Genomic DNA, 22899 nt, shown 5'->3' with positions numbered 1-22899 from the left:
ACTTAGTGTATTCCATGGTTTATATGTGGTTTCGTACATAACTTCATTAGTAGAAATACACACTTGCCTCTCCCAGTGAAAATTTACCGTCGACTAAAATAAAGAATATACAATCCCGGCAACTGTCGCTTACTAAGCTCTCTGATGCCAAACAATATATTCGATAAACTCCACCAGCGATATTCTCGTGCAGTCAGCGCGGAGCAGAGTGCAAACGTGATTGTTAAGGCCATGAGTTTGCCAAATAAACCCCAGGTTAAATTGTCCAGTAAGCAGGGGCTCCTTTGTTCACTTCCCTCCGGCTCCTTCTTAACTCCACAAGTACAGTTGTTGCCTGAAATAAAATGTTATCTGGGTCAATTTTGTAAAACTGGAAAAAGTGGGAACCCTTTTATTATTTCCGTCTGATTAAATCAATTGACATTCAGAGGCACCACTTCTATTATTTTTTTAACATGGTCTTTGAGCCTAAAGCTGTGAAACTTCACCAGTTATAAATAAAGTATAATAGAAACAAATGTTTGATGAAGAGTAATGAGAATAAAATGTCGAAAACAAAATGGCGACATGAAAAGTGAATCAATGCGCCCACAATCATACTGCAATGCGGCAAATTACTAAAACGACAGGTACTTTGTGTTACGTTGGTTGAAAGAACGGTCGGGTATAAAATTAGAAATGGACGCAAAACGGAATGGTCCTCGAATAAATTGCCCATTCCGATTGAAGTTGCCGAATAAATGCGATCATTTTCTCTCCAATTTGAAACAAGGGAACATTAACAAAACAAGGGATTTCTGTTGGGATCTCCCTGGGAACAAGATATTTTTTTTTTACCCCATTGCACTTACCCCCAGGAACCTTGGCTATGTTTACCACTGTGTAGTTGAGTCTCGCTGTGTACTTTGCCATGGCCTTTAGCTTCTCGCAGGCATCGTTTAGTTTGGCACTGTCAGTTGCTCTTGTCAGTTCGTAAATCAGAACCTGTGGTCGAGCTTTCGCGATATCCAGTAATCCAACTTGCACGAAATAAGCCAGAATGTTTTTATACTCACAAAGACTTTCACTTAGTCTGAAACGAGTGTGATAAACGAACAGATCGATGCGAATAACACTCTTGTTGGCGAAGACAACGTGCGTAAACAAGCTTTCTTGTTCACCTGTTGTCGTGTTTCCCAGCACATTGTTTAGTTTCTCTGCGAGCAGCTTGATGAGTTCTTCAAGGTAGTCTCCGTGAAGGACTTCACTTATTCTCTTTCTAATCTCGTCGCTGGACGCCGAATCCACGTTAAGTAATAACCTTTGTTTCTTGTCTGCCGCACAAACAATCGGCAGACATTCGTCATTAAGTGCGTTTATGTAGAGTTTTGATGCTTGTTCTTCAAGCTTGCGGCAAACTTTCCGCTCCAAGGAGTAGAGTTCGTGAATCGCATTTATGTCGCTTTTACGTTCGTTTTCGTCTAATACACTGCTGAATGATACTCCCATCTTGAACGTCAATCAGTGAATTCTTAAGTTGTAACGAAAAGTTGGACTGAATTCAAGAGGACATGATGCGGATCAATGCAATTAACTTTTAAATTCTAAATTCACAAGCGTCATACGTAAGTGGCTTTATAAATAAATCAGCTTGCATTGACTGAGCCCATGAGAGACTTTTAATTCTGAGATTAACTTTAAGGATGCGCCAGAAGAAGGTCCACTATGAAGATGTAGTCCTTTTTTGGGCCCTTAACGCTTTGTTCACAAAAAATAAGAAGTTGAAAGAGTACAATGTGCCCGGGCTGGGTGCTAAAAACAGGAAGAACACTCTTTACTTAAAAATCAGAAACCATGCGGAAAGACCGGAAGTCGATTTCCCTTTTATATTAAATGATGGAGGGCTTAGCGCTGCTAAGTAAAACACTTTCACAAAATATCAAGAACAGAAAGTAAATGTGGTGGATGGAGACCTTTAAAAGCGTAAATTTGCCTTGTTTTCTTGTACATAAACTGTCATGATCTACCATCTAGGGAAGGGGAGGGGGCTTAATAGTTATGGGGTTCTTATTAAAGAAAATAAACATCTGCGGCAGCTAGGGGCAGAGGCTTATTGGAGAAGAGGGCTTAAAAGAGAGGTGAGGCTTAGTAACGGAGCTTCTACGGTATATTCTTTGCAAACACGGGATGGTGTAAGATGCCGCTTAAAGAGACACTCACGGGGATTTTTTTGCTTTTCAGTAAAAGTACTAAAATTGGCGAAGTACTCTCGCTCGTGCACGAAATGCGCCTAGATCATCAAGATGAAGATATGGCGTAAATTGTTGTTGAGGGAAGAGGGGAGCCGTTGTAAGTTTTTAGCTGTTTTTCCAGGCAACAAGGGCCGAACTTGAAAAAGTCAGCCTAACTTTTTCTTTCAAGTTGAGATCTAAAGTTCCTGATAGCATTACAAAAGTATCACTTGTTTATAGCTTCAGTATACGGGCATAGTAATTTTTGCCAAAACTGGACCACTATTTGTACGTTTGTCATACGTCTTAAAGCTCTTGAATTTTTGAAGTGAAGCTCGTGACAGTGGCCCTTTAACTAATGCGTACTTTTCTGAAAATATAGGCAGCCATCAACCAGGAGATATGTATCCTGATGTACTACTAAATTCTCCGACCTATCATTGAAAGAAATGTATGACAGTCAGTTAGGAGAATGTACATTCCGAGCTTGGAGGTGAAAAGGTTAAAAAAAGAGAATGTACTAAATTTGTTTTATCATCATAAGTTTATTATTCTGTTCACTACGCTATCCATGTCAGATTAAGCTCAAATAAAATAGTAAACTACATTGATCAGTATTCGTGCTCATCTCAGTTCTGCTGTACAGTTTGCTGAAGAACACTGCGATACGGTCTTAAGTGTCGTTTGCATAAAATTTCAGACTTTGTGACGAGAATTACTATAATTTAAATCAACCTAAGGTCAAAAATTGACGTGCGTAGTATTCTATTGCAAGGTTAAGTCTCCTGATACGATATGGAGTGGACTATATAGGGAAAACCCCTCCTGTATAATTCTGCAGTAGACTATACGGGAAAACTCCGCCAAAGGGTTGCCTTTTCAGGCTAGAAGCATGTAAAAGAGTAGGGATTTCAAGTGTTGAAGTATAAAAAACTGTCTTTAAGGTTTTTAAAAGGCCCTTTCAAAATATTTTAAGCGGAGCATCCGAACGATTGACTCATCTAAGTATTTTAAGGGGTTATTGAAGTGAAAGTTTAGAAAACCGTTTTCTAAAGTGGCAGATACACTATCTCTACTGCAGGCATGTTGAGCTACCATTTTCTGTCGAAGGTATACACGTACATCCTAAGGATAGAAGGAGCCCACTAGATCCTCAACACTGGTCTCACTCCAGTTTTTGTATAGAGTAAACCGACATATATTGGTTCTAGCTACTCCCCCTGGACGTGTTGTTAGTCTATACTGCTAGTACCAGTTTATACGCCTGAGTGTAGAGAGGCACTGCGAGAGTAAATGTCTTGTCCAAGAACAGGACTCAAGGACCAATGCCAGAGTCGAACCCGCAGCTCTTGATCTATAGTCCAAAGCACTAACACGTCACGTACTACATGTCACGCACTACATGTCACGGTGTGTCACACTGTGCACAGAAGAACAGCAAGCAGTGGTTGACTGACGGCCAAACCATTTTATTTCAGGTCATCAGATGTTTTTCTTCTTGCTCTTCGCCATACCATTACATTGCCCTTCTCAAGTGCCGCGGACAGGATGCAGATTAAAGCAAAAACAGAGCAAAAATACTACAATTAATTTACGAAAACAGCCTTTTAAAGGTGCTAGGGCTACTTTTAAGTTGTTTCGCCTAGGTACTTACATTACAAACGCTGTAATAATTGTGAAATAATGTTCTAAGCATTTATTCTGACTGCATTTTCTTTCAATTTGACGTAAATTACATTCCTGTTGAGCAAATATTTCATCAGCTCGTTGCCATGGGGATACGTCTTGTTACTTAGCAACAACACTTTTTTAAAATACTGCGAGCTCAATCGTTCTCTGCTACAGGGTCTTGTTTGCTTGAGTAAAACAATGATTCAATAGCAAAACAGTAGAATCCTGTCCATTTCACTTTTGTCAGCTTCTGAAAACAGTGGCAATCACGGATGTCATCACCTTCCAAAAGCAATTGTCAACTTTTTATTTGTAGATAAATTCCCTGCATTTGACCGTGCCCTCTAACTTTGGAGCTGAAATCCAGAAAGCACGCCTAAAGGGACTATGTCCCAGATTTTACCAGATTTTTGAACAGCTAAAATTTATATTTGTGTCGCAGGAAACCTAAAAATAATGGTCAATTTTTTATTAACAATTGCTACATTAGAGCACTGAAACTGTTAACAAGCATCTTTGGCTGCGGATGGCTCGGATGAAAACGGATTGCAACTTGAAACGTAAGACTTACTTTTTCAAGTTGTTTCCGCGCGTCTTCAAAAAATCGATATTTATAGCCGTAGCTTGATTTCTATCCGCAAATTAAGGTTATATCTTAAGCTTCCTTTAGATGTTCAAAGATAATGTTTTTTATGGGTTAAGTTGCCTACCACTAATTTCAGAACAGTTTAGACCAAAAATCTGCGAAATCCCCGTGACATAGTTCCTTTAACACTTGTGTAGATACCTTCACATCACAGGAGGCCATTAGCGTCTCGTCATAGTTCCAACAGACGTCGAGAACTGGTGCCGAATGACCAAAAAGCTTGGTTACACGTGGTGTCTCTGCATTCTCAAATGTAAAAAAATATACCGCCATGTCTTCACTGCCGCTTACTAAGGAGAGAGAGAGAAAGTGTAAAAATAGTTCACAATTTGACACAATGCGGTCTACTGATTAAGTGCTAACCAACAAACAAAACGATGAGCAGTGTGTTACGTGAGTTCCCTCGCGATTGTGTTCCGCGTTTGTTTATTTGTTGTTGTTTTTTTCAATAGATTATTTTTAAGCGATAAGCGATTTGCACTGTACCGTTATTTGAGTATAACTATCAGTTTTACAGAGCAAATTGTTTAAACATCTGCATATATGTCAGTTACCGCAATTATTAGTAAAAAATTATCGAGTTCTATGATTGCAAATCCACGAATTCGAATCTGATTGGTTCTCTCCTCCATCGGTAACTGTTCGCTAAAGCCTGGTTTTCACTAGCGACTCTAGCACAAGCGCAAGGATAACAGCTCTTATTTCACCGTGAAAACGGCTTCGACTCAAGCAAAAGCACGAGCGCATTGCATTTTCGGCAAGCACAAGCACAAGGATCAAAATTTGTCCTTTTTGCGTAATTGCGCTTGTGCTTCCGTCGCTAGTCACCGTGAAAACCAGGCTTAATAGACCACGATCGCCCCAGCGTTGGAATTGAGAGGGAGAATTATAAGCCATTTTTGACTAAATTTGCAGGTTTCTGATTGCACAACTGTCATTAGACATTTAAAGAAGCCAAACCCGTGTATGATATTGTCATTTAACACTTGAGAATTGTTAAAAACACTCCTCCGCAACGGCTCGCTCTTTCCAAATTTCTCTCGTGATATCAAACACCCGTCGTGTTTCATGACAGCATCATAAATGCTTTTTGCTTTTGTTTTTATTAAAGGAAAACTCGACTCTTACGACAAGTTAATGTTAAATTGTTTGGAATAATGTCAACTCTAAATTTTACCTGACAAGGGAGAAATAACATTTAATAGTAAGAAAGAAAGGAAAAGATTATCGCTTTTAAATTTCCTGCGCGTCGCCATTTTGGATCAGTAGAAGTGTAATGGTTGCTGCTGCTATTAATAAGTAAAATATCTTTTGTTTGAAACAATTGAGCAACCATTACACGTCATAAAATCGAAAATGGCGGCGCGCGGGAAATTTAAAAGCAATAATCTTTTCCATTTATTATTGCTATAAAATTCTATTTCTCTCTTGTCCTGTAAAATTTGGAATTTAGGCATTATTTCAAACAATTCAACGTCAATTTGTCATAGGAGTGGAGGTTGCCTTTAAGTAGTTCTCACCAAAAGAAGCGTAACCATGCATGGAAGATGTCACCGGGCAAAATGAACTTCGTATGTCATAGCTCTTGTGTCCAATGGAAAATGAGTTTCTTAATTTCAAACCACCTTCATTATCAATAACCCTGAAACAAAGAGTAATGAAAGACAGCCTGCTTAGTTTCTATGCGAGAATAAATACAAATTAAATAGTAATTATATGTGCATCAATTTTAATTGATACATAAAGAGCCTTTAAGAAATGGCGTCAATTCAAAGGGCAGTTGATATAGCTCCAATCTATTAATCATCTGTTTCACCAACACCCTTTTGTAAGGTTCCTACGTATCTTGAAATTTCTTGTAATTTGTTCTTAAAAATTTCTTTGGTGTGATAGCCTGTGTACAGCCGTCCCGCTCCCCTAAAAAAAATGGTGTGATTGTTTTTGTGTTCCCTAAAATGGCTTTAAAAGTAAACGTCACCCTTACATTTCTTTATTAAATTGTAGTGATTAAGTGTCATGCTATTATGCATCATAAAATGCATAATGACAAAGATTTTTCAAGAATGTGTCTGAAAAACTGCATGACTTCACTTAACCTCTTCGCGCTTTGGAGCACACTTGAGGCCATTCAAAATAGCTTTCCACCCCTCTCGATCTTTTGCAGCTGTTGTTTCGCCTTCCTACCAATTCCATCCCATCTCTTCCCGCTCCCCGGCTCCACGCTTCTCAAAAATTGCATGTCCGCTAATAATTTTCCAAAAAAGGCTCAAACTCTCACAGGGTGAACATGTAATCATTCTCCTTTTGAAGAGATCATCAGCTTTTTGTATATATTTTCTCAGGGATCTTTTCCCTTCCCTTTTCACTTTTTCTTGATCTGTGGATTAGCAAACACCGATTATTAAAAATCGACCTAATTTGCCTATTCTTGTGTTAATTAAAAGTTTTGAAGAAAAGCTAGGCCGAATTTACAAGAGTCCTGATCCAAGAAAGTCAAAAACAATCTTTCTAGAGAATGACCCGTAAAGACAAAGAAGGTTAATGGCGACATTCACAAGCAGTATTGGGTTGTTGGAAACTTCACGGCTCATCCAGCTGCGATATGAGATGGAGGTCACAGGCCTATTGTATGCTATAACCATGCTAGAGAAAGAAATAAACAGCTTTGCGTAATTATAAAGCATATCAGTGTAGCGTTTATTTTTCCTTATTCATTAAGAATCTTCTGTCGAGCCCCACCATTCAATATCAGGTGTTCAGTTTTCAACTGACCGACCGACGGGCAAGTGAAACACTTAGCTGATTATCAACTGAAAGTTTTTAAAGGTTAGTAAACTATCGTGGCGAATTTGGAAATGCGTACGTTTTGAGCGTTAGCCCTTCATCGGAGCAAAGTGACTGACTGACTGACTGACTGACTGTCTATTAGTCCAACTGACTGTCGGATTGGTCTGATTGACCAACTGTTTGGCTGTCTGACTGACTAACTGACAGACTCTCTGATTGACCGACTGTTTGACTGTCCAAATACCTGACTGACTGACTGACTGACTGACTGATTATCAGTCTGACTGATGGACTGTCTGATTTACCGACTGTTTGGCTGACTGACTGACTGACTGACTGACTGACTGACTGACTATTAGTCTTACTGACGAACTGCCTGATTTACCGACTGTTTGGCTGTTTGGCTTACTGACTGACTGACGGACTGATTGACTGACTTTAAGTCATCACATTCATACCAAAAGCAGTGAGCTTTGTGCAGGGGGACAAGAGCCTCCCGGCCAGGCTAGCTTCTTTTAATTTCAATCTTTGTAGCTCAACTGGCGCATGACAAGCTGATTTTATAACATAATCGTAAAGCCCGCCTTATAGCCATGATACCGCTTCTTACCCATGCAAAAGTTTAGTCTTTCAAAAAGAAAAGCAATTAGCATAGCCACTCGTCAACACGGCTAGATTTCAGTATACAGAGTAAACTGGGTTTGAATGAACGATTAACTTTATTTAAGAGAAGGAAACATAGAAAGCTTTACATAATCTTACCATTTGGCCTCGACCAATCTCCCAGATTCCACGTGAAAGCCAAAGGAGTATATGAAGCCCTAGAATTGAAATGGTGTCATGTGAATTGCTTTTCAGGCGTACAACCTATTTTTATAACCTTTAAGTAATACAATTTCAGTCCCGCAATTCTGAGTCACAAGTTGGACTTCACGAAAACTGGCTTTATTAAATACAAGGATTCCGCTTGTTACGAAGACACGCATTGGTATAAAAGAAAGAAGTCATCAGATTGATAGCTAACCAGCTGACTTTTTCAAATTGGAACTTCTTTTCAATTCAATTTGTGTTCTTCAGGGAATAACAATACAGTTATTTGTATCGTACCTTTTCATCTCCCACCCAGACCACAGCACCCGAAGGGTTAAACTCCATGGATTTAGCACCAGCTGACATTTTAGCACTGCCACCCTACATATACATTAGATAAAGAAACGTGTGTTTAAATTTCCAACATAATAATAAACAAAGGTATTAGGGTTATGAGTTTCAGGTATTAAGTTATTAGTAGGGCACTCGCACTGGTAACAGACTTGCGTAACTCTTTCAGCTGCTGAAATGAACAAAACCTAATTTCACCAAAATGGTATTAACCAAAAGAGGACATTCAGTTAATGAGAACTTAGGAAATGATCTGACTATAATAAGACCCACAGCTAACTAGTTATATCGATAAATTCTTGGATACTTATAACGCCCATGTTATGTTTGATAGTAATAATTTCAATTCCTATAAATCAAAAACTTAAACTTCCATTTAGTTCATCTAACATGACTTACCTTATAAACTTTGGAAGTACACAAATTGAAAACATTCAAGTCGCCCTTCTGGTTGCCAGTCTGTCGGTTTGTTAAAGAAACTCTGGGGGGGGGGGGGGGGGGGTGACACAAAATACAATATAGTACAAATAGAAAGAAAAGGGCCTGGACTGTGGACTTATGTTTTAAAAACAAGCTAACATGAACCTTCACCGCGGTCAAACGTCTCAGGCAGGTTTTCTTTCCATTTCGCCGTTTTTAGTTCAAATTGAAGTGTTATTACGAGCAAGGATAGATAAAAATAGTTGCCAGGGAAAGCATAATCCCACTCTTTTAGGTAAACCAGAGTTTTTACTTTTTAAATGTTTCGCATCCGAACCAAAGTGCTTTGACAAATGGCGCCGACAAGTCCGCATATCGCTATTTTCAAACACGTAGAACTTTTTTAGTAAAGCTCCAAAAAACTTAGTAAACCCTTAGGATACCGGTTATGTATCGAACTTTTAACTGTGAAAATTAAAACCTTATCTTTGCAGTACTTTTCTTATTTTTTGCATATTTCTGTCGTTTGACCGCGGTGGAACATAACCGAAATTTCAAACTGTGCACACATCTCTTGTCGATTCTGAGGTTTTAATTTTACGATTCGATCCGCTGCTCCAAGCAAAAAAAATCAGTTTTAAAAGAAGCAATGTCGCGATATATAAAGTTGTTTTTCTGCTGTACAAAGTTACCATAATAGCTTCGACATGTTCGAAATAATAGTTTTCTAAAGAAGAAAGCACCAAAGAAGGGTAAAATAAAACAAGGATACTATGGTAACGACTAAGAATTACGACTGATATAGGTCCTTTAAAAGGATACAAGAAGCATGTTGTTATCGAGTGGCTGAAATCTACACGCCATCACACCACTGGATTGGTTGTCATTGAGTACACGTAAGCAAAACCCGGATTCTGGGTTCCAGACTCTTGTGGTACGGTCCAACGACGAAGACGCTATCATGTCATTGTTCATTGTCCACTCAAAGTCTGATGGAATATATTTATAATAGTATTATCAATAGTTGTTCTTGTCAGGTGTAATTGGTGATCTGACGTCATCAAAATCTTAAAATCTAAACTGTTAATCCTACAAAGCTATTCTGTTCGCCTGTTCTAGACATAAAAAACTTAAACCCCTGTGCAAATTTTAGTGTCATCTCAGTACTTCGCTTAAGGCCCGGTAATACGAGCAACATTTTTGTTCAACTTGTCTCGCAACATTGTTGCATTGCAAGTTAAACGAGTTGTTGCCCGTATTACTACCGCGCGCTCAACTTGTCTCGCAACAAATTTCGATGTTGCAAGTTGCAGCAACATGTTGCACAAAGTAGAACTGAGTTCTACTTTTTGCAACAATTTATTTCAACTTGCAACACCGAAATTTGTTGCGAGACAAGTTGAGCGCGCGGTAGTAATACGGGCAACAACTCGTTCAACTTGCAATGCAACAATGTTGCGAGACAAGTTGAACAAAAATGTTGCTCGTATTACCGGGCCTTTAGGAGATAACTCCTTTTGAAGTTTGTAATGTCCCGGATAAACGTGCTTCTTAACTGTCACAAAAACGGATGTTTTTATCTCATTTTTTTTAATTTTTAGACGTGATAATAATTTAGAATTAAAGAGATATCTAAGATGATTTTAACTGAAAGCAAATAATTATAATGGTAGAATCTACGTTACTGAATTTACAATTATATGACCGCCATATTTGTGCCCCATCGAGGGACACAAACACTGCATGCGGCTGCATACTAAACACTAATTTTCTCAACATTATTTTGGTATAACTCGGTCTTGGAAAACGCTACAGAGCTATAATTTTGACAAAACAATTATTTCTGTCAACATTCTGGATCTTTGCGGATACGTAACCTAGAAGCCTTATTACCCCAGATGCAATGTAATGCAAATGTTATACAAGAAAAAGGTCGAATACCACTCAATTCTCTAGAAATTAAGAACCTATTAAGAACCTAATTAGCCTAAATTTGTGTTAATAACCCTTAATGTAAGAACCTGTTTAGGCTAATCTGAAAAACAATAGGTTCTATGTCGCGCGTTGCGTGTCATTTGTCACGTTCGACTTTAAAAGTAGTACCTACCCGTTACGGCTGCTGTGTGTCCTCTTAGAGTACAGGACACAGATGCAGGTGATGGCACAAGAACACAGACAGACAGCGTCCCATCAGTGGAGCTACATGCCAAGCGGTACTTTTCACCACGAGCAAACTTTATCGCAGTTACTGTAAAGGAACAATATTTTGTCATGTATATTTTCAATAATTTAATTGCAAGGAGTGCTCTTAGACAAAATATGATTATTCATGGTTACACGTATCGAAGACCAAAGGCAAAAAAATATGTACAAAAATAAATTACTTAGGTGTCAGTTTATTTATCACTGTTGCGCTAGCACACTGTAAATAGGTTTAAATAAACAATCAAATATTGTAAATAGAACAGAAACTTGTTAAAAATCCCAGCTGGTTGGAGTCTGACCAATTTGCTATATACAAAGCGTAAGGGAGTTTATTTGGCACCAATGAGCACAAATCCGTTTTTTATTTATTCCCTGTCACGTGGAAGGAAAAATTAAAATTTTGGGGATTTACTAAAAAGCATCTACCCGGCATCCTTGGACAAGGACTACGGGTGATTTGACAAACTGCTTGGGTTAATTCACATTTTTATCGAGTATATTTGATAAGACATTTTTTTCAATATTCTGTCAAGAAAAATGTCCCAAGACTTGCCAATTTCTCTGTCCGGCGTCTTATTTTATGCTGACTCACCACTTTCAGAATGATGGTTAAAATGATGGTATAATAGCATTCCATTAGAGCTTTGGCCCTGTCTGAGATTAACACTCCTTCCGTCTCGTGTTGTAGCACTAAACCAAACCAAAACAAAACAACAAATTATGACAGGCTCGACTCAGAGAATCAGAATGGTGCTTCTCAGTCAGGAAATGCAGATCCTGATTAACGTATCCCGACGAATAGCTTCCGACTGTTATTGTCCAGTCAGAAATAGCACGAGCTCAGTTAATGTTGTCATGTCAGCAAAGCGGTATACGTCATGTTACTTAGCAACACCACTGCTTAAACCGTGGGCTCGCAAACATTGCCCTTCCAAATGCTAGTTCGCGAAAAACAAGTCTCAACAAAGCCAAAACTAGCCAAACACATGCTACCATTCTTACCTCTTTTTATTGGTTTCTTGAAAAGGCCGATTCTTTTTCGAATGCACAGTTCCTTTAACGAGAAAGAAGTTTTAGTACCAACATTACTGCATCAAAACGGTCTCGTAACAATTGCTATTAGCAAGCGATAAAACTTAAAATAAGTGACTGTGAAATAGCAAACGCCCAAAAAATTAAGAGGGAAAGGGGACGGTGTTGTGCGGTTATTCCTACCGATTCACAGTAAGCGGGGGAAATGATACTCGGACCCATTGTAATAAAACCTTCCATGTAGATCTCTTTTATATAGAGGTCTACAATCCTTTGTTCTTTGAGCAAAATCCTATCATTTTCGCAAGTTAACGGAGACCCCTTCCCCACGATAGGTAACAACAAGTTGCTGTATTGATCGTGTTTTAAAAAACGTGGCATTCTAGCTGGAAAGGGAAGGAAGGCAAGGTGCCACAATTTCTTTAGACCTTGTCGGTACCAATCTCCCTCGTTTTCGAAATGTAAACAAACGTTTTTCATAGATCGAAAAATGTAAATTAATTTTTTTTAAAAAAACTTGGAGATGCATCATTTATCTTAGGCAAATTTTCAGGTTAATTTTTATAAGTATGGAGTATGGATTGTCGCGTTGTTTGTCGAGGATGACTTATCAACGTGTATAATTAGTGCAGTAACGAAACATTGGTTTCCATGCATAAGCAATGTAATGCAGTAGTAAAAACCCGCGAGTAAGAACCTAATTTTTAAGAAGCTGTTAGGCTAAAATGTGCCAGTTAGAAATCCTCTCTCTATATAAGAACCTCTTTAGCCTTAAATTTGGAAATAGGTTATTATTTTGTATAATCGATCAAAAATGTTTACTTTTAAGGAAATAAAATAAGTCTTTGGAGATGCCTAGAAGAGATGATACAATCACATTACGAATAAAATGGTATGAAAATTTCGTATATGGAAAAGGCTGAACACCACTAAATGTAAAGGTAAATTTTTCTTCAGAAAATAATAACCTATTACGAACCTAAATAGCCTAAATTTTGTGCTTATTAACATTTATGTAAGAACCTGCATCTTTAAGCGGTTAAGCTAGCTTGGGAAAGTGCAGGTTATTACTCGCGGGTTCTAACCTTTTACTGTAAAGCTCGTGTTCTTACCTGTAGTTGCTGCGGCTAGATGGTGTAGTGCATGATACAGTCTCTCTATGTACTTTGCTTGCGCCTGAAGCTTGTTGCTAGCCTCGCACAGTTTGTCATGTTCCGTTGCTCTAGTAAGTTCGTAAATTAGAATCTGTGGTCGAGCCTTTGCTATATCCAGTAATCCAACTTGCACGAAATAAGCCAGAATGTTGTTGTACTCACAGAGACTGTCACTGAGTCTGAAACGATGGTGGTAAACAAACAGATCGATGCGGAGAACACTCATGTTGGCGAACACAACGTGCGTAAACAGGCTTTCTTCGTCTCCAGTTGTCGTGTTTCCCAGCACATTGTTTAGTTTCTCGGCGAGCAACTTGACGAGTTCTTCAAGGTAATCTCCGTGAAGAACTTCTTTTTTTTTTTTCTAATCTCGTCGCTGGACGCCGAATCCACGTTAAGTAATAACCTTTGTTTCTTGTCCACCGCACAAATAATCGGCAGACATTCGTCATTAAGTGCGTTTATATAGAGTTTTGATGCTTGTTCTTCAAGCTTGCGACAAACTTTTCGCTCCAAGGAATAAAGCTCGTAAACAGTTTTAACGTTGCTCTTAGTTTCTCTTGGACCCTTCAATAATGTGCTGAGTGAAATTCCCATTTAGGTTGAAAGTTGATCTCCGACTGTAGTTTGGTTCTGAATGAAACGTGCTGAATATTTAAGTAGATCAGTGGTTTCCACTTGTGTCAAAATTAATTCAAAGTCACAAAGCATTGAACCAAAAATTGTGCGACGTTTTGAGAGATATTTTTTGATTATACATTTATTAAATTGATCAGATTAATTAAAGAAACACATACGCCTATCTGCACTTGTTGCTCTCTTTCTCTCTCTCATACACTTTTACTGATTTCTCTTATAAGGACAAAGTGTTTGGGTGACCTTGTAAGTTTTCACGCTTGTAAACACCCTTATCCGAAGACATTTTGATTAATTCCTCGTAGAGGTTTGATGTTTGCCCTTCAAGCTTGCGGCAAACTTTCCGCTCTAAGGAGTAGTGTTCGCTTGTAAACACCCTTATCCGAAGACATTTTGATTAATTCCTCGTTCGCTTTGGAGAACGGAGCCGCCTAACGGATGGCTTTTCAAACCTTTCAGGTTTTATACACGCAACACTTTGCCTTTATTGTTAGGAGTACGAAAAAACGCAGGTGATACGCTGTCGTAGGTTTTTTTTATATAATTATATTAAAAAAAATGGTCGAAAATACTTACGGTTGGAGAGGAGAAAACTTACAGATGGTTGCTCTGAACTAGAACATTCTTTCTATAAAGCCAGCAACGCAGAGAAGGAACAGTTGTTAGGGAATTTGTAAGCACAAGTTAAAAGTAAACATACACTTTTCGCTAAAACGTCGCTAGGTTGCTTCCGGTCGCAGGAAAACGGGAGTTTACGATTCCTTTTTCAAAAGTATTAATCTTTGGGGTAGTCTCCTTCGCAGCCGCACGTTGTGAACCCTATTACACACACTGTGCTATGAATTCGGTGTTTTATAAAAACAATTATACATGTATATGAGTTCCACTAGAAAACACTCGCATAACAGGCGAGCTACAGCGAATCTACTGAGACCGGATACTTCCTATCTGAAAATAATGTCAGTCTTTTCACTGCCTGTTGGAAACCCAACAGCCGGATTCTCAAAACTTACTCAAATCCATTGGACAATTACAAAACGTACTAAACCATCCGACTTTCTAAAACAAATTGCAACTAAGAAGATCGTTTCGTAGCACACCCATTCAGACAGAAATACAGAAATTTCTCACTATTGATTATAATTCACACTTTATTTATTTCCAAAGAATAGGTATACAAAGTACAAGTAAATTCTTTAGCACACGGTTAAAATACGTCGACTGTTTCACACATTTTGCACACTGGATAAATGTTAAAATCTGAATTACTCATGGTTTTAATAGTCAAAAAGTCAGGTATTTGGGTAATACGTCTGTTTCACACATTTTGCACACTGAATAAATGTAAAAATCTGAATTACTGATGATTTGGTCAAAAAGAAAGGTTTTTGGGTAACATTTCACACAAAACCCAAGATTTTACAAAAAATATATCAAGAAAAATATTGGTAACTGAAATAAACACAACAATACGTTTTCAAATTACACACACAAGCACAGTCCGTGAAAAGCAATGGAAAAAGCGACAATTGTTAGTTCGTCATAACTAGCAGAAATTTGTTTTCAAAGTTACTTCAGTATTAGCAGTCAGGTATACTAGTTAGTAAGTCAATGCAGTTCAAAACATTGTTTATTTCAATCGATGTCCAGTTGGGCTCACTTTGGTCTCGCAGTTTTCCATCATTGTCCTGGTGGTGTCGCTCCTGGTGGTGATGTCCCTTGTTGCCGAGCAACGCTCGGCGGAAGACCACCACTCGGCGGAGGACCACTGCCAATGGAACCTCCGGTTTCCGCTTTCTGGCGCGCGGCATTAGCAAGGGTTTGCACAGCTTCATGTAGACGTATCGAAGAATCAGCTATGCCCTTCAGCGCCTCGCCTGCATTTCCTAGCACTCCGTATTCCGTTGCTCTGGTCAGTTCGTAGATCAGGACTGGTAGACGAACTCTCGTCATGTCAATGACACCCACTTGCACGTAGTAGAACAGAGCAGTCATCACGTCGCTTCCAACGGAGAACCTAGTGTAGTAAAGATAATAGTCGATGCGAATAACGCTCATGTTGGCATACACAACGTGTGTTTGCTTCTCTTCGACGACTCCAATTGTTTGGGTATCCAGTACATTTCCAACGACACCTCCAAGCAAGCTCATGAGCTTTTTGAGGTAGTCGCCTTGGAGATGTTTTTTCATCCTCCTTCCTATGCCATAAAGATCTTCCGGCTCAGTTGATCCACTCGTTATCTGAGGCTTCTTAACGTCAAACAGGAACTCGTGAAACTTGTCCACTGCGCAAACTATGGGTAGACATTCATCGTTGAGGGCGTCTATGTACAATGTTGCTTTTTTCTCTTCGAACTTTTGGCTCATCGTTCGCTCAATCTTCCGAAGTTCAAGAGCTTCTTCAAACTTTTTGTCTCTCTCCTTCCCTTCAATCACTTGGCTCAAGGATTGTCCCATTTTGACGGATCTTACTGTTGTTGATCAGCTCGACAACTGAGGTTGCAGTGAAAGTAAGTGTTAACAGAACCCCCTTAAATACCGTTCGATACTGTTTAATTCTTCCCAACGGCCTTTACTCTAAGTGGTATCGGAAATGTTTCAAGTGTCAAAACTGTTTCATTAGCGTCATCGCAATTAATCAACATAACACTTCGAAATCTACTGCACGAAACTTGTTATATAACGTTTAAGAAGCTGAAATCCCTTCCACGATACTATCTTGAGTGCTAAACGACGTTAAAACTTGATAAATCTGCTTGTCTTTATCATCACTTAGCCCTGGTATCCGGGGGGACATCCTTTAATGACCTGCCGGGTGGGGCAGCGGAACGTCATTGCATATTCTGGTAGCCTTAGAGTATTCTTAACGTATCTAGTAATATATTTAGGTAGGAAATTGACTATTAATTTAAACGTCTGATGTTTTATCTGAAATGTATTTAACATTTTTCCACTGTTCCTAACAGTAACTAGCGTCCATTTTCCCCTTAAATTAAATAACTTAGCACTCTAACTGTTGCTTTTAAAAAAAATCGCAAAGATCGCGTAACTTTCATTTCGACTGACGAGCATGCTTTCTCTTCACGTAACAGGCATGAATTGTACTAGTCATCGGACCTTGGTCCAAACAGCAGCACCATAAACGTTTTCACTGATATCACGGAGGTCGTTGGCTCGAGTCCTGTTAGAAATTCGGGTTTTTCTTTCTCAGTCTTTCTTTGCAGCTATTTAAGTTGTTTCACAATGCTTAGATCATTTTCACTAGCGTATTTATTTAACCTCAGTTTACATGTATACGTTGTTTCAGGCTTGCCATATGTTCATCAAGAAAGAGGAAAAAACTTTCTTGATAACCGCTCTCATAAAGGTGGGAATACAGAGCTTAAGAATTAACTAAGTGATCACTCAGAGACAATCCTTGTGATTTATCATCAAATTCTCCCAATAAGTACCATAACAATTGTATAAAGACAAGTTGGGAGAATTTCTATGTTGATCAGATTTTAAATGGTTGACCGTTGTCTTTGGTGTTCTCGCTCCCCCCCCCCCCCCCCCCACCCACCTTCCCAGCCCGGAACAAACACACTTTTTCTGTGACGTCACAGGTCGACCGGGAGGGGGAGCGTTTTTTTTTTCGTCCGCGTCCTTGAATAGAATCCAAAACTGAAGTTACGGCCATTGGAATGCTCAATTTTTAGTTAAAGGAGTGATTAGCTTTTGGAGTTTTTTGACAGGAAGAGCCTTCGTCACTCACAGGGAAGCTAATTTTCGAGAGGCCCCCAGAAACCCCGGCCAGAAACTCAGTTGAGTGCATCCTGTTTCAATTTCCCGTCTTTTGTACTTCTTAGTATCACGTACCGTAATAACAAAACACTTCACTGCACACCTACAGCAGGTGATATTAGAATAAATAAAATTGCTTAGTGGGTGTGTAGTATATTTGACAGGATTATGACTAAGTGGAAAAGACGCAGGAAAACACAGAAGTGAAGACGCAGGTGATGCAGTCAGACCTCAATTTCCTTTAATTTTTCCGCTTTAATACTGTGGTCCGCCCTAACAAATATCAAGGCCCTGACGCACACCGCAAAACAACTTCTCGTAAATAGGAAGACATAACGTATTGCGGTCGCCTGTAGATTTACTCCGCGAGACTACAACAAAGCACCCTCTTGATAAACATAATACACACTGATTATTTTTAATAGCCAAATCACTCACAAGAGTACAAATAACGCGCGAACGAGTACAATTATACTGAGCGACGATTTTAATTCTTGTATCAAATTTGGGGAGCAGGGATGGCGCAGTGGTGAGAGCGCTCGCCTCCCACCAATGTGGCCCGGGTTCAATTCCCGGACCCGGCGTCATATGTGGGTTGAGTTTGTTGTTGGTTCTCGTCCTTGCTCCGAGGGTTTTTCTCCGGGTTCTCCGGTTTTCCTCCCTCCACAAAAATCAACACCTCTAAATTCCAATTCGATCGGGAATCCGAGGGCCACAGGTTTGTCAGTCGAAAGACTGTTATGTGCAACCCTCGTAAAACAAAGTTGATTTATTTATTTTATTTATTTTATTTATCGTGATTTACTTGAAGCTGTGTAGTGACAACAAATACATGTATGATTTTTAAAGAAAACGACCTTTTTTTTAAGTTTACAAGACATGTTTCGACAGAAACCAAAAAAATAAAAAAAATAGCGGTAGTCCTAATGAAGGAAAGTAAACAAGAGACAAGTTTTACTATAGCGGTTGTAACTTCACTGCCCGTTACAAAACATTATAACGTCGAAGTTTCTAAAAGAACATGCATACTTCGTTTCTTCACAAACTATGCTTGTATTTATTAAGTCGCATATACAGACATCACCGTGTAGGGTCCAACCTTCATTGAAATAATTGTCGGAAACCGAAGCTATTACCGTTCAAATCGGTATGTCTAAATTTTTAGTTTATTACTAAGTTACAATTAAAATTTAAGGTGCCATGATCACCGTTTCACCGATCTCACCGGATGAGCATTTCAAACGCGCAAGGAACTGAGCCATGATAAAAACAGCGGAAACTTTTTGTTTATAAAAATGGCTTTCCTTTGAAGACACGAATTGTAATTAAACAGTGCTTAACAATTTGCGAATGTCGTTAAAGTGTTTCTGCCTGGGCTTGCTCAGCCTAAGGGTAAATAAACTACTTGAACTACGTGAAACACTTGTAATAAACTTTTAGCTGTTTCTGTTTTCAAAAAAAGAAACACTATGTTATTTCGAGTTCTATCTGGATTTCACTATAACGTAATCTATTGAAGGAGGACTCTTGGAGAGTAAAGCACCTATCCTAAGTAGATAGGCCGGCAAAAAAGTTAGGCATAAGTGTTGGTGGCTGAGTCATGATCAGTCGTAGCACGAGATTCCTGTTTCAATTTCCTGTGTTTTGTACTCCTTACTTTCAACCCTCCGCCACGTAGCATCACTCATCCAAAAAGATTTTACAATAATTTTAACTTGTCAGAGTTACAGTTACAGAAGAAACTAGACAACGTTTTGTTGCTGTTAAAATGCCTGCTTTATTCCTTGTACAAAGTAAAGTCGCGGACCTTTTCAAATGATTCCACTCTCGTTTCAAGAACAGTTAAGTGATTATAGTTTGAAAGTATGAGAAGAGGAGCGTTAAGATTCCCAAGTTCAAACTTGTTACAGTTACAGTAACAAAGGAAACTAAACAACGTTTTAATCTGTTGCTGTTAAAATGTCTGCTTTGTTCCTTGTAAAAAGAAAAGTCACGGACGTTTTCAACTAATTTCAAGAGCAGTACTATAAAATTAGTTTTATTCAGAGAGTATGATAAATGACCATCAGGTTTCATAGTTTAAACTTGTTACAGTTACAGTACAATTGAACAACGTTTTGTTGCCATAAAAATGTCTGCCTTCGTCTTTGTGTCGAGTCCGTGACTTTTTGTCTGAGAGCCCGCTTAATACGGACACCCCGATAATACAGACATTTTGCCATGTCCCCTTGGTGTTCATATTAACGGGGTTTCACTGTACGTTTTCTCGTCTATCTCCCTCGACTGTGCGGAACAAAATAAAATCAATCTGGTCAAAAGCTAGATTTCCGGTTTTAAAAACGAGATGGAATTAAAAAAAATCCCTTATTAGACGACGGTTATTTGTATTTCAACAAATAGAGCGCGTTTCGTGAAAGTGTCCCACGGCACTACGCACTAAACCGCCTATACTACCTTGGGTGACAGACAGTTTTTTTATATATCTTTGCGAACTGACCCAGGGTATACGTTATAATATTCGAGAACCGCCGGTCAGTTAAAGTTTACTATGAACTAGCCACTTAGCAAGTTAAAACTGCGAGCTACGAGGTCTGTCCTGTTGATCAGAAGAAGGAGTCGGCTGGCTTCCCAAGTAGATTACTCTTGTAAATAAAGGATGGATTACTCTTGTTTTGCGAACCTCACTGCTTGTGAGAGTCACCCGGTCGGGTACCCCGTTCTCTTCACGAGCTGCCCTGGTAAGGGTTTGCACAGCATCTTTCAGGTATCCCGTGGAGTCAGCTATCTTTTTTAGCTTGCTTCCTGCATCTTTAAGTTTTTTACCCTTCGTTGCTCTGGTCAGTTCGTAGATAAGCACCTGTGGCCGGACCCGCGCCATGTCGATGACACCCACTTGTACAAAGTAGAACAGTGCGCTCGTCTCTACCTCCTTAACTGAGCTCTCAAAGTATATATAGTAGTCGATGCGAATAACGCTCTTATTTGCATAGACAACGTGTTTTTGTTCCGTTTCGAAGGGAGCGGCAGTTGTTTCCATATCCAGCAGACTTTTTAAGACGTTTTCGAGCAAGGTTAGGAGCTTTTCAAGGTACTTGCCACGCAGATGTTCTTCAATTTTCGACCTTATGCCTCCACTCAGTGCTTCCCTTTTGATGTCAACCAAAAAGTCATAAAACTTGTCCACTGCACAAGCTATCGGTATACATTCATCGCTTAGGGCGTCTATGTACAATTTGCTCTTTTCCTCTTTTAACTTTTGCTGCATTGTCCTTTCAGTCTTCCGGAGTTCATGAGCCTTTTCAAGCTCTCTATTTTTCTCCGTTTCATTGATGACTTGGCTTAGGGATTGTCCCATTTTAAGTATGGTTGAAGTTTGGCCGGAATGAGTTCCAACGCGAAGGTATCGCTTGATGTCGCTGCCGGCCTGTGGATTAAAAAAAGGATTCCGATGAGACCTTTTTTGGCCGGAAGAATTAAGAAAGATTTCGGAACCGACGAACAGAGATGACGTGTTTTCCTGCTTCAGGCGTGAATGCGCAAGCGGCAAATCTAATTTGACAAAAACTAGTTCTGATAACCAAACAGAAAGTAAAAGTGGCACAATTATACTGAGCGACGATTTTAATTCTTGTATCAAATTTATCGTGATTTGCTTGAAGCTGTGTAGTGATAACAAATCAACAGACTGCGCAAATACATGTATGATTTTAATAGAAAACGACATTTTTTTTAAGTTACAAGACATGTTTCGACAGAAACCAAAAAATAAAAAATAAAAATAAAAATACCGGTAGTCCTAATGAAGGAAAGTAAACAAGAGACAAGTTTAATTATAGCGGTTGTAACTTCACTGCCCGTTACAAAACATTATACCGTCGAAGTTTCACTTCGTTTCTTCACAAACTATGCTTGTATTTATTAAGTCGCATATACAGACATCACAGTGTAGGGTCCAACCTTATGTGAAATAATTGTCGGAAACCGAAGCTACTACCGTTCAAATCGGTATGTCTAAATTTTTAGTTTATTACTAAGTTAACATTTAAATTTAAGGTGCCATAATCTCTGTTTTACCGATCTCACCGGATGAGCATTCTAAACGCGCAAGGAACTAATCCATGACAAAACAACGGAAACTTTTTGTTTATAAAATTGGCTTTGCCTTAAACAATTTGTGAATGTCGTTAAAGTGTATCTGCCTGGGCTTGCACAGCCTAAGGGTAAATAAACTACTTGAAACACTTGCAATAAACTGTTACTGAGTTATTTTTGTTTCCAAAAAAAGAAACACGTTGATACTTCGAGTTCTATCTGGATTTCACTATAACGTAATCTATTGAAGGAGGCCGGGCTCTTGGAGAGTAAAGCACCTATCCTAAGTAGATAGGCCGGCAAAAAAGTTAGACATAAGTGTCGGTGGCTGAGTCATGATCAGTCGTAGCACGAGATTCCTGTTTTAATTTTCTGTGTTTTGTACTCCTTAGCGTCACGTAGCATTGCATCAAAAAAACAAAACACTTCACTTGTGCACTTAAAACACTTGATGTTAGAATAAAGAAACTTGCTTGGGTATGTAGTGCATTTGAAAAGATAAGTTCTAATTAGAAATGAGACGCGAGAAACACACAATTGGTCAGGTGACGCATGTGATTCAATCAGCAAACCGAAAACTCCATTTCCTTTATCAAAGTACATGTTTTCCGCTTTTTTGTGGGCTTTGTCCGCCTTAAGAAAGATGAACAACTTCTCGTAAACAGGAAGACTTAAAAACGTGTTCCGGTCGCCTGTTAACCTGCGATCAGGCATTTTTTTCCCCTTGCAAAGACGAAAGAGGGAAAAAAGAACGCCTGATACATTTCTTTAACCTCCTTCCCCCCACTTAGTAGTAGGGAGGGAGGGTATGATTTCAGGTTAACATTGCGACAGACTGATTACCGTTTGAGACTCGCAACGTAAACCGCCTTCGCTCTGATTCAAATCGCCCCAAACCGATGAAAAAAGACACAGGAACGCAGGTAAATAAGAACATTTTTTATTTTAAGATTATGAATATGCGAATAACTAATACAGCGTTTGGGTCCCCTGTGCGTCTGTCACGAAAATACATCGACTGTTGCTTTTGCCTCCCGTCGGCATTACACTCACAACACGCTGACAAAGTAGGTTTCACTTCTACGAAGCTGAAACCACAAAA

At 39.0% G+C, this 22899-nt stretch overlaps 1 protein-coding gene and 1 pseudogene across 1 annotated transcript; both read right to left on the bottom strand.

The window, feature by feature from the left end:
- Positions 1-59: 59 nt before the first annotated feature.
- Positions 60-1521, bottom strand: LOC144633979 (uncharacterized). Its single transcript, XM_078492914.1, has 2 exons — positions 852-1521; positions 60-334 (listed from the first exon to the last, which is right to left on the bottom strand). Exons 1-2 carry the CDS (start codon positions 1486-1488, stop codon positions 84-86), a joined length of 888 nt encoding a protein of 295 aa, XP_078349040.1. The 5' UTR covers positions 1489-1521; the 3' UTR covers positions 60-83.
- A 2158-nt stretch (positions 1522-3679) lies between these two features.
- On the bottom strand, positions 3680-13883 carry LOC144633473 (WD repeat-containing protein 13-like; annotated as a pseudogene).
- Positions 13884-22899: the final 9016 nt, after the last annotated feature.

The sequence above is a fragment of the Oculina patagonica genome, chromosome 12 (assembly GCF_052425735.1).
Source record: "Oculina patagonica isolate OP01 chromosome 12, crgOcupat, whole genome shotgun sequence".
Lineage (NCBI taxonomy): Eukaryota > Metazoa > Cnidaria > Anthozoa > Scleractinia > Oculinidae > Oculina > Oculina patagonica.
Note: the sequence above shows the minus strand (reverse complement) of the source record. Positions and strands in the feature narration are given on the sequence as shown.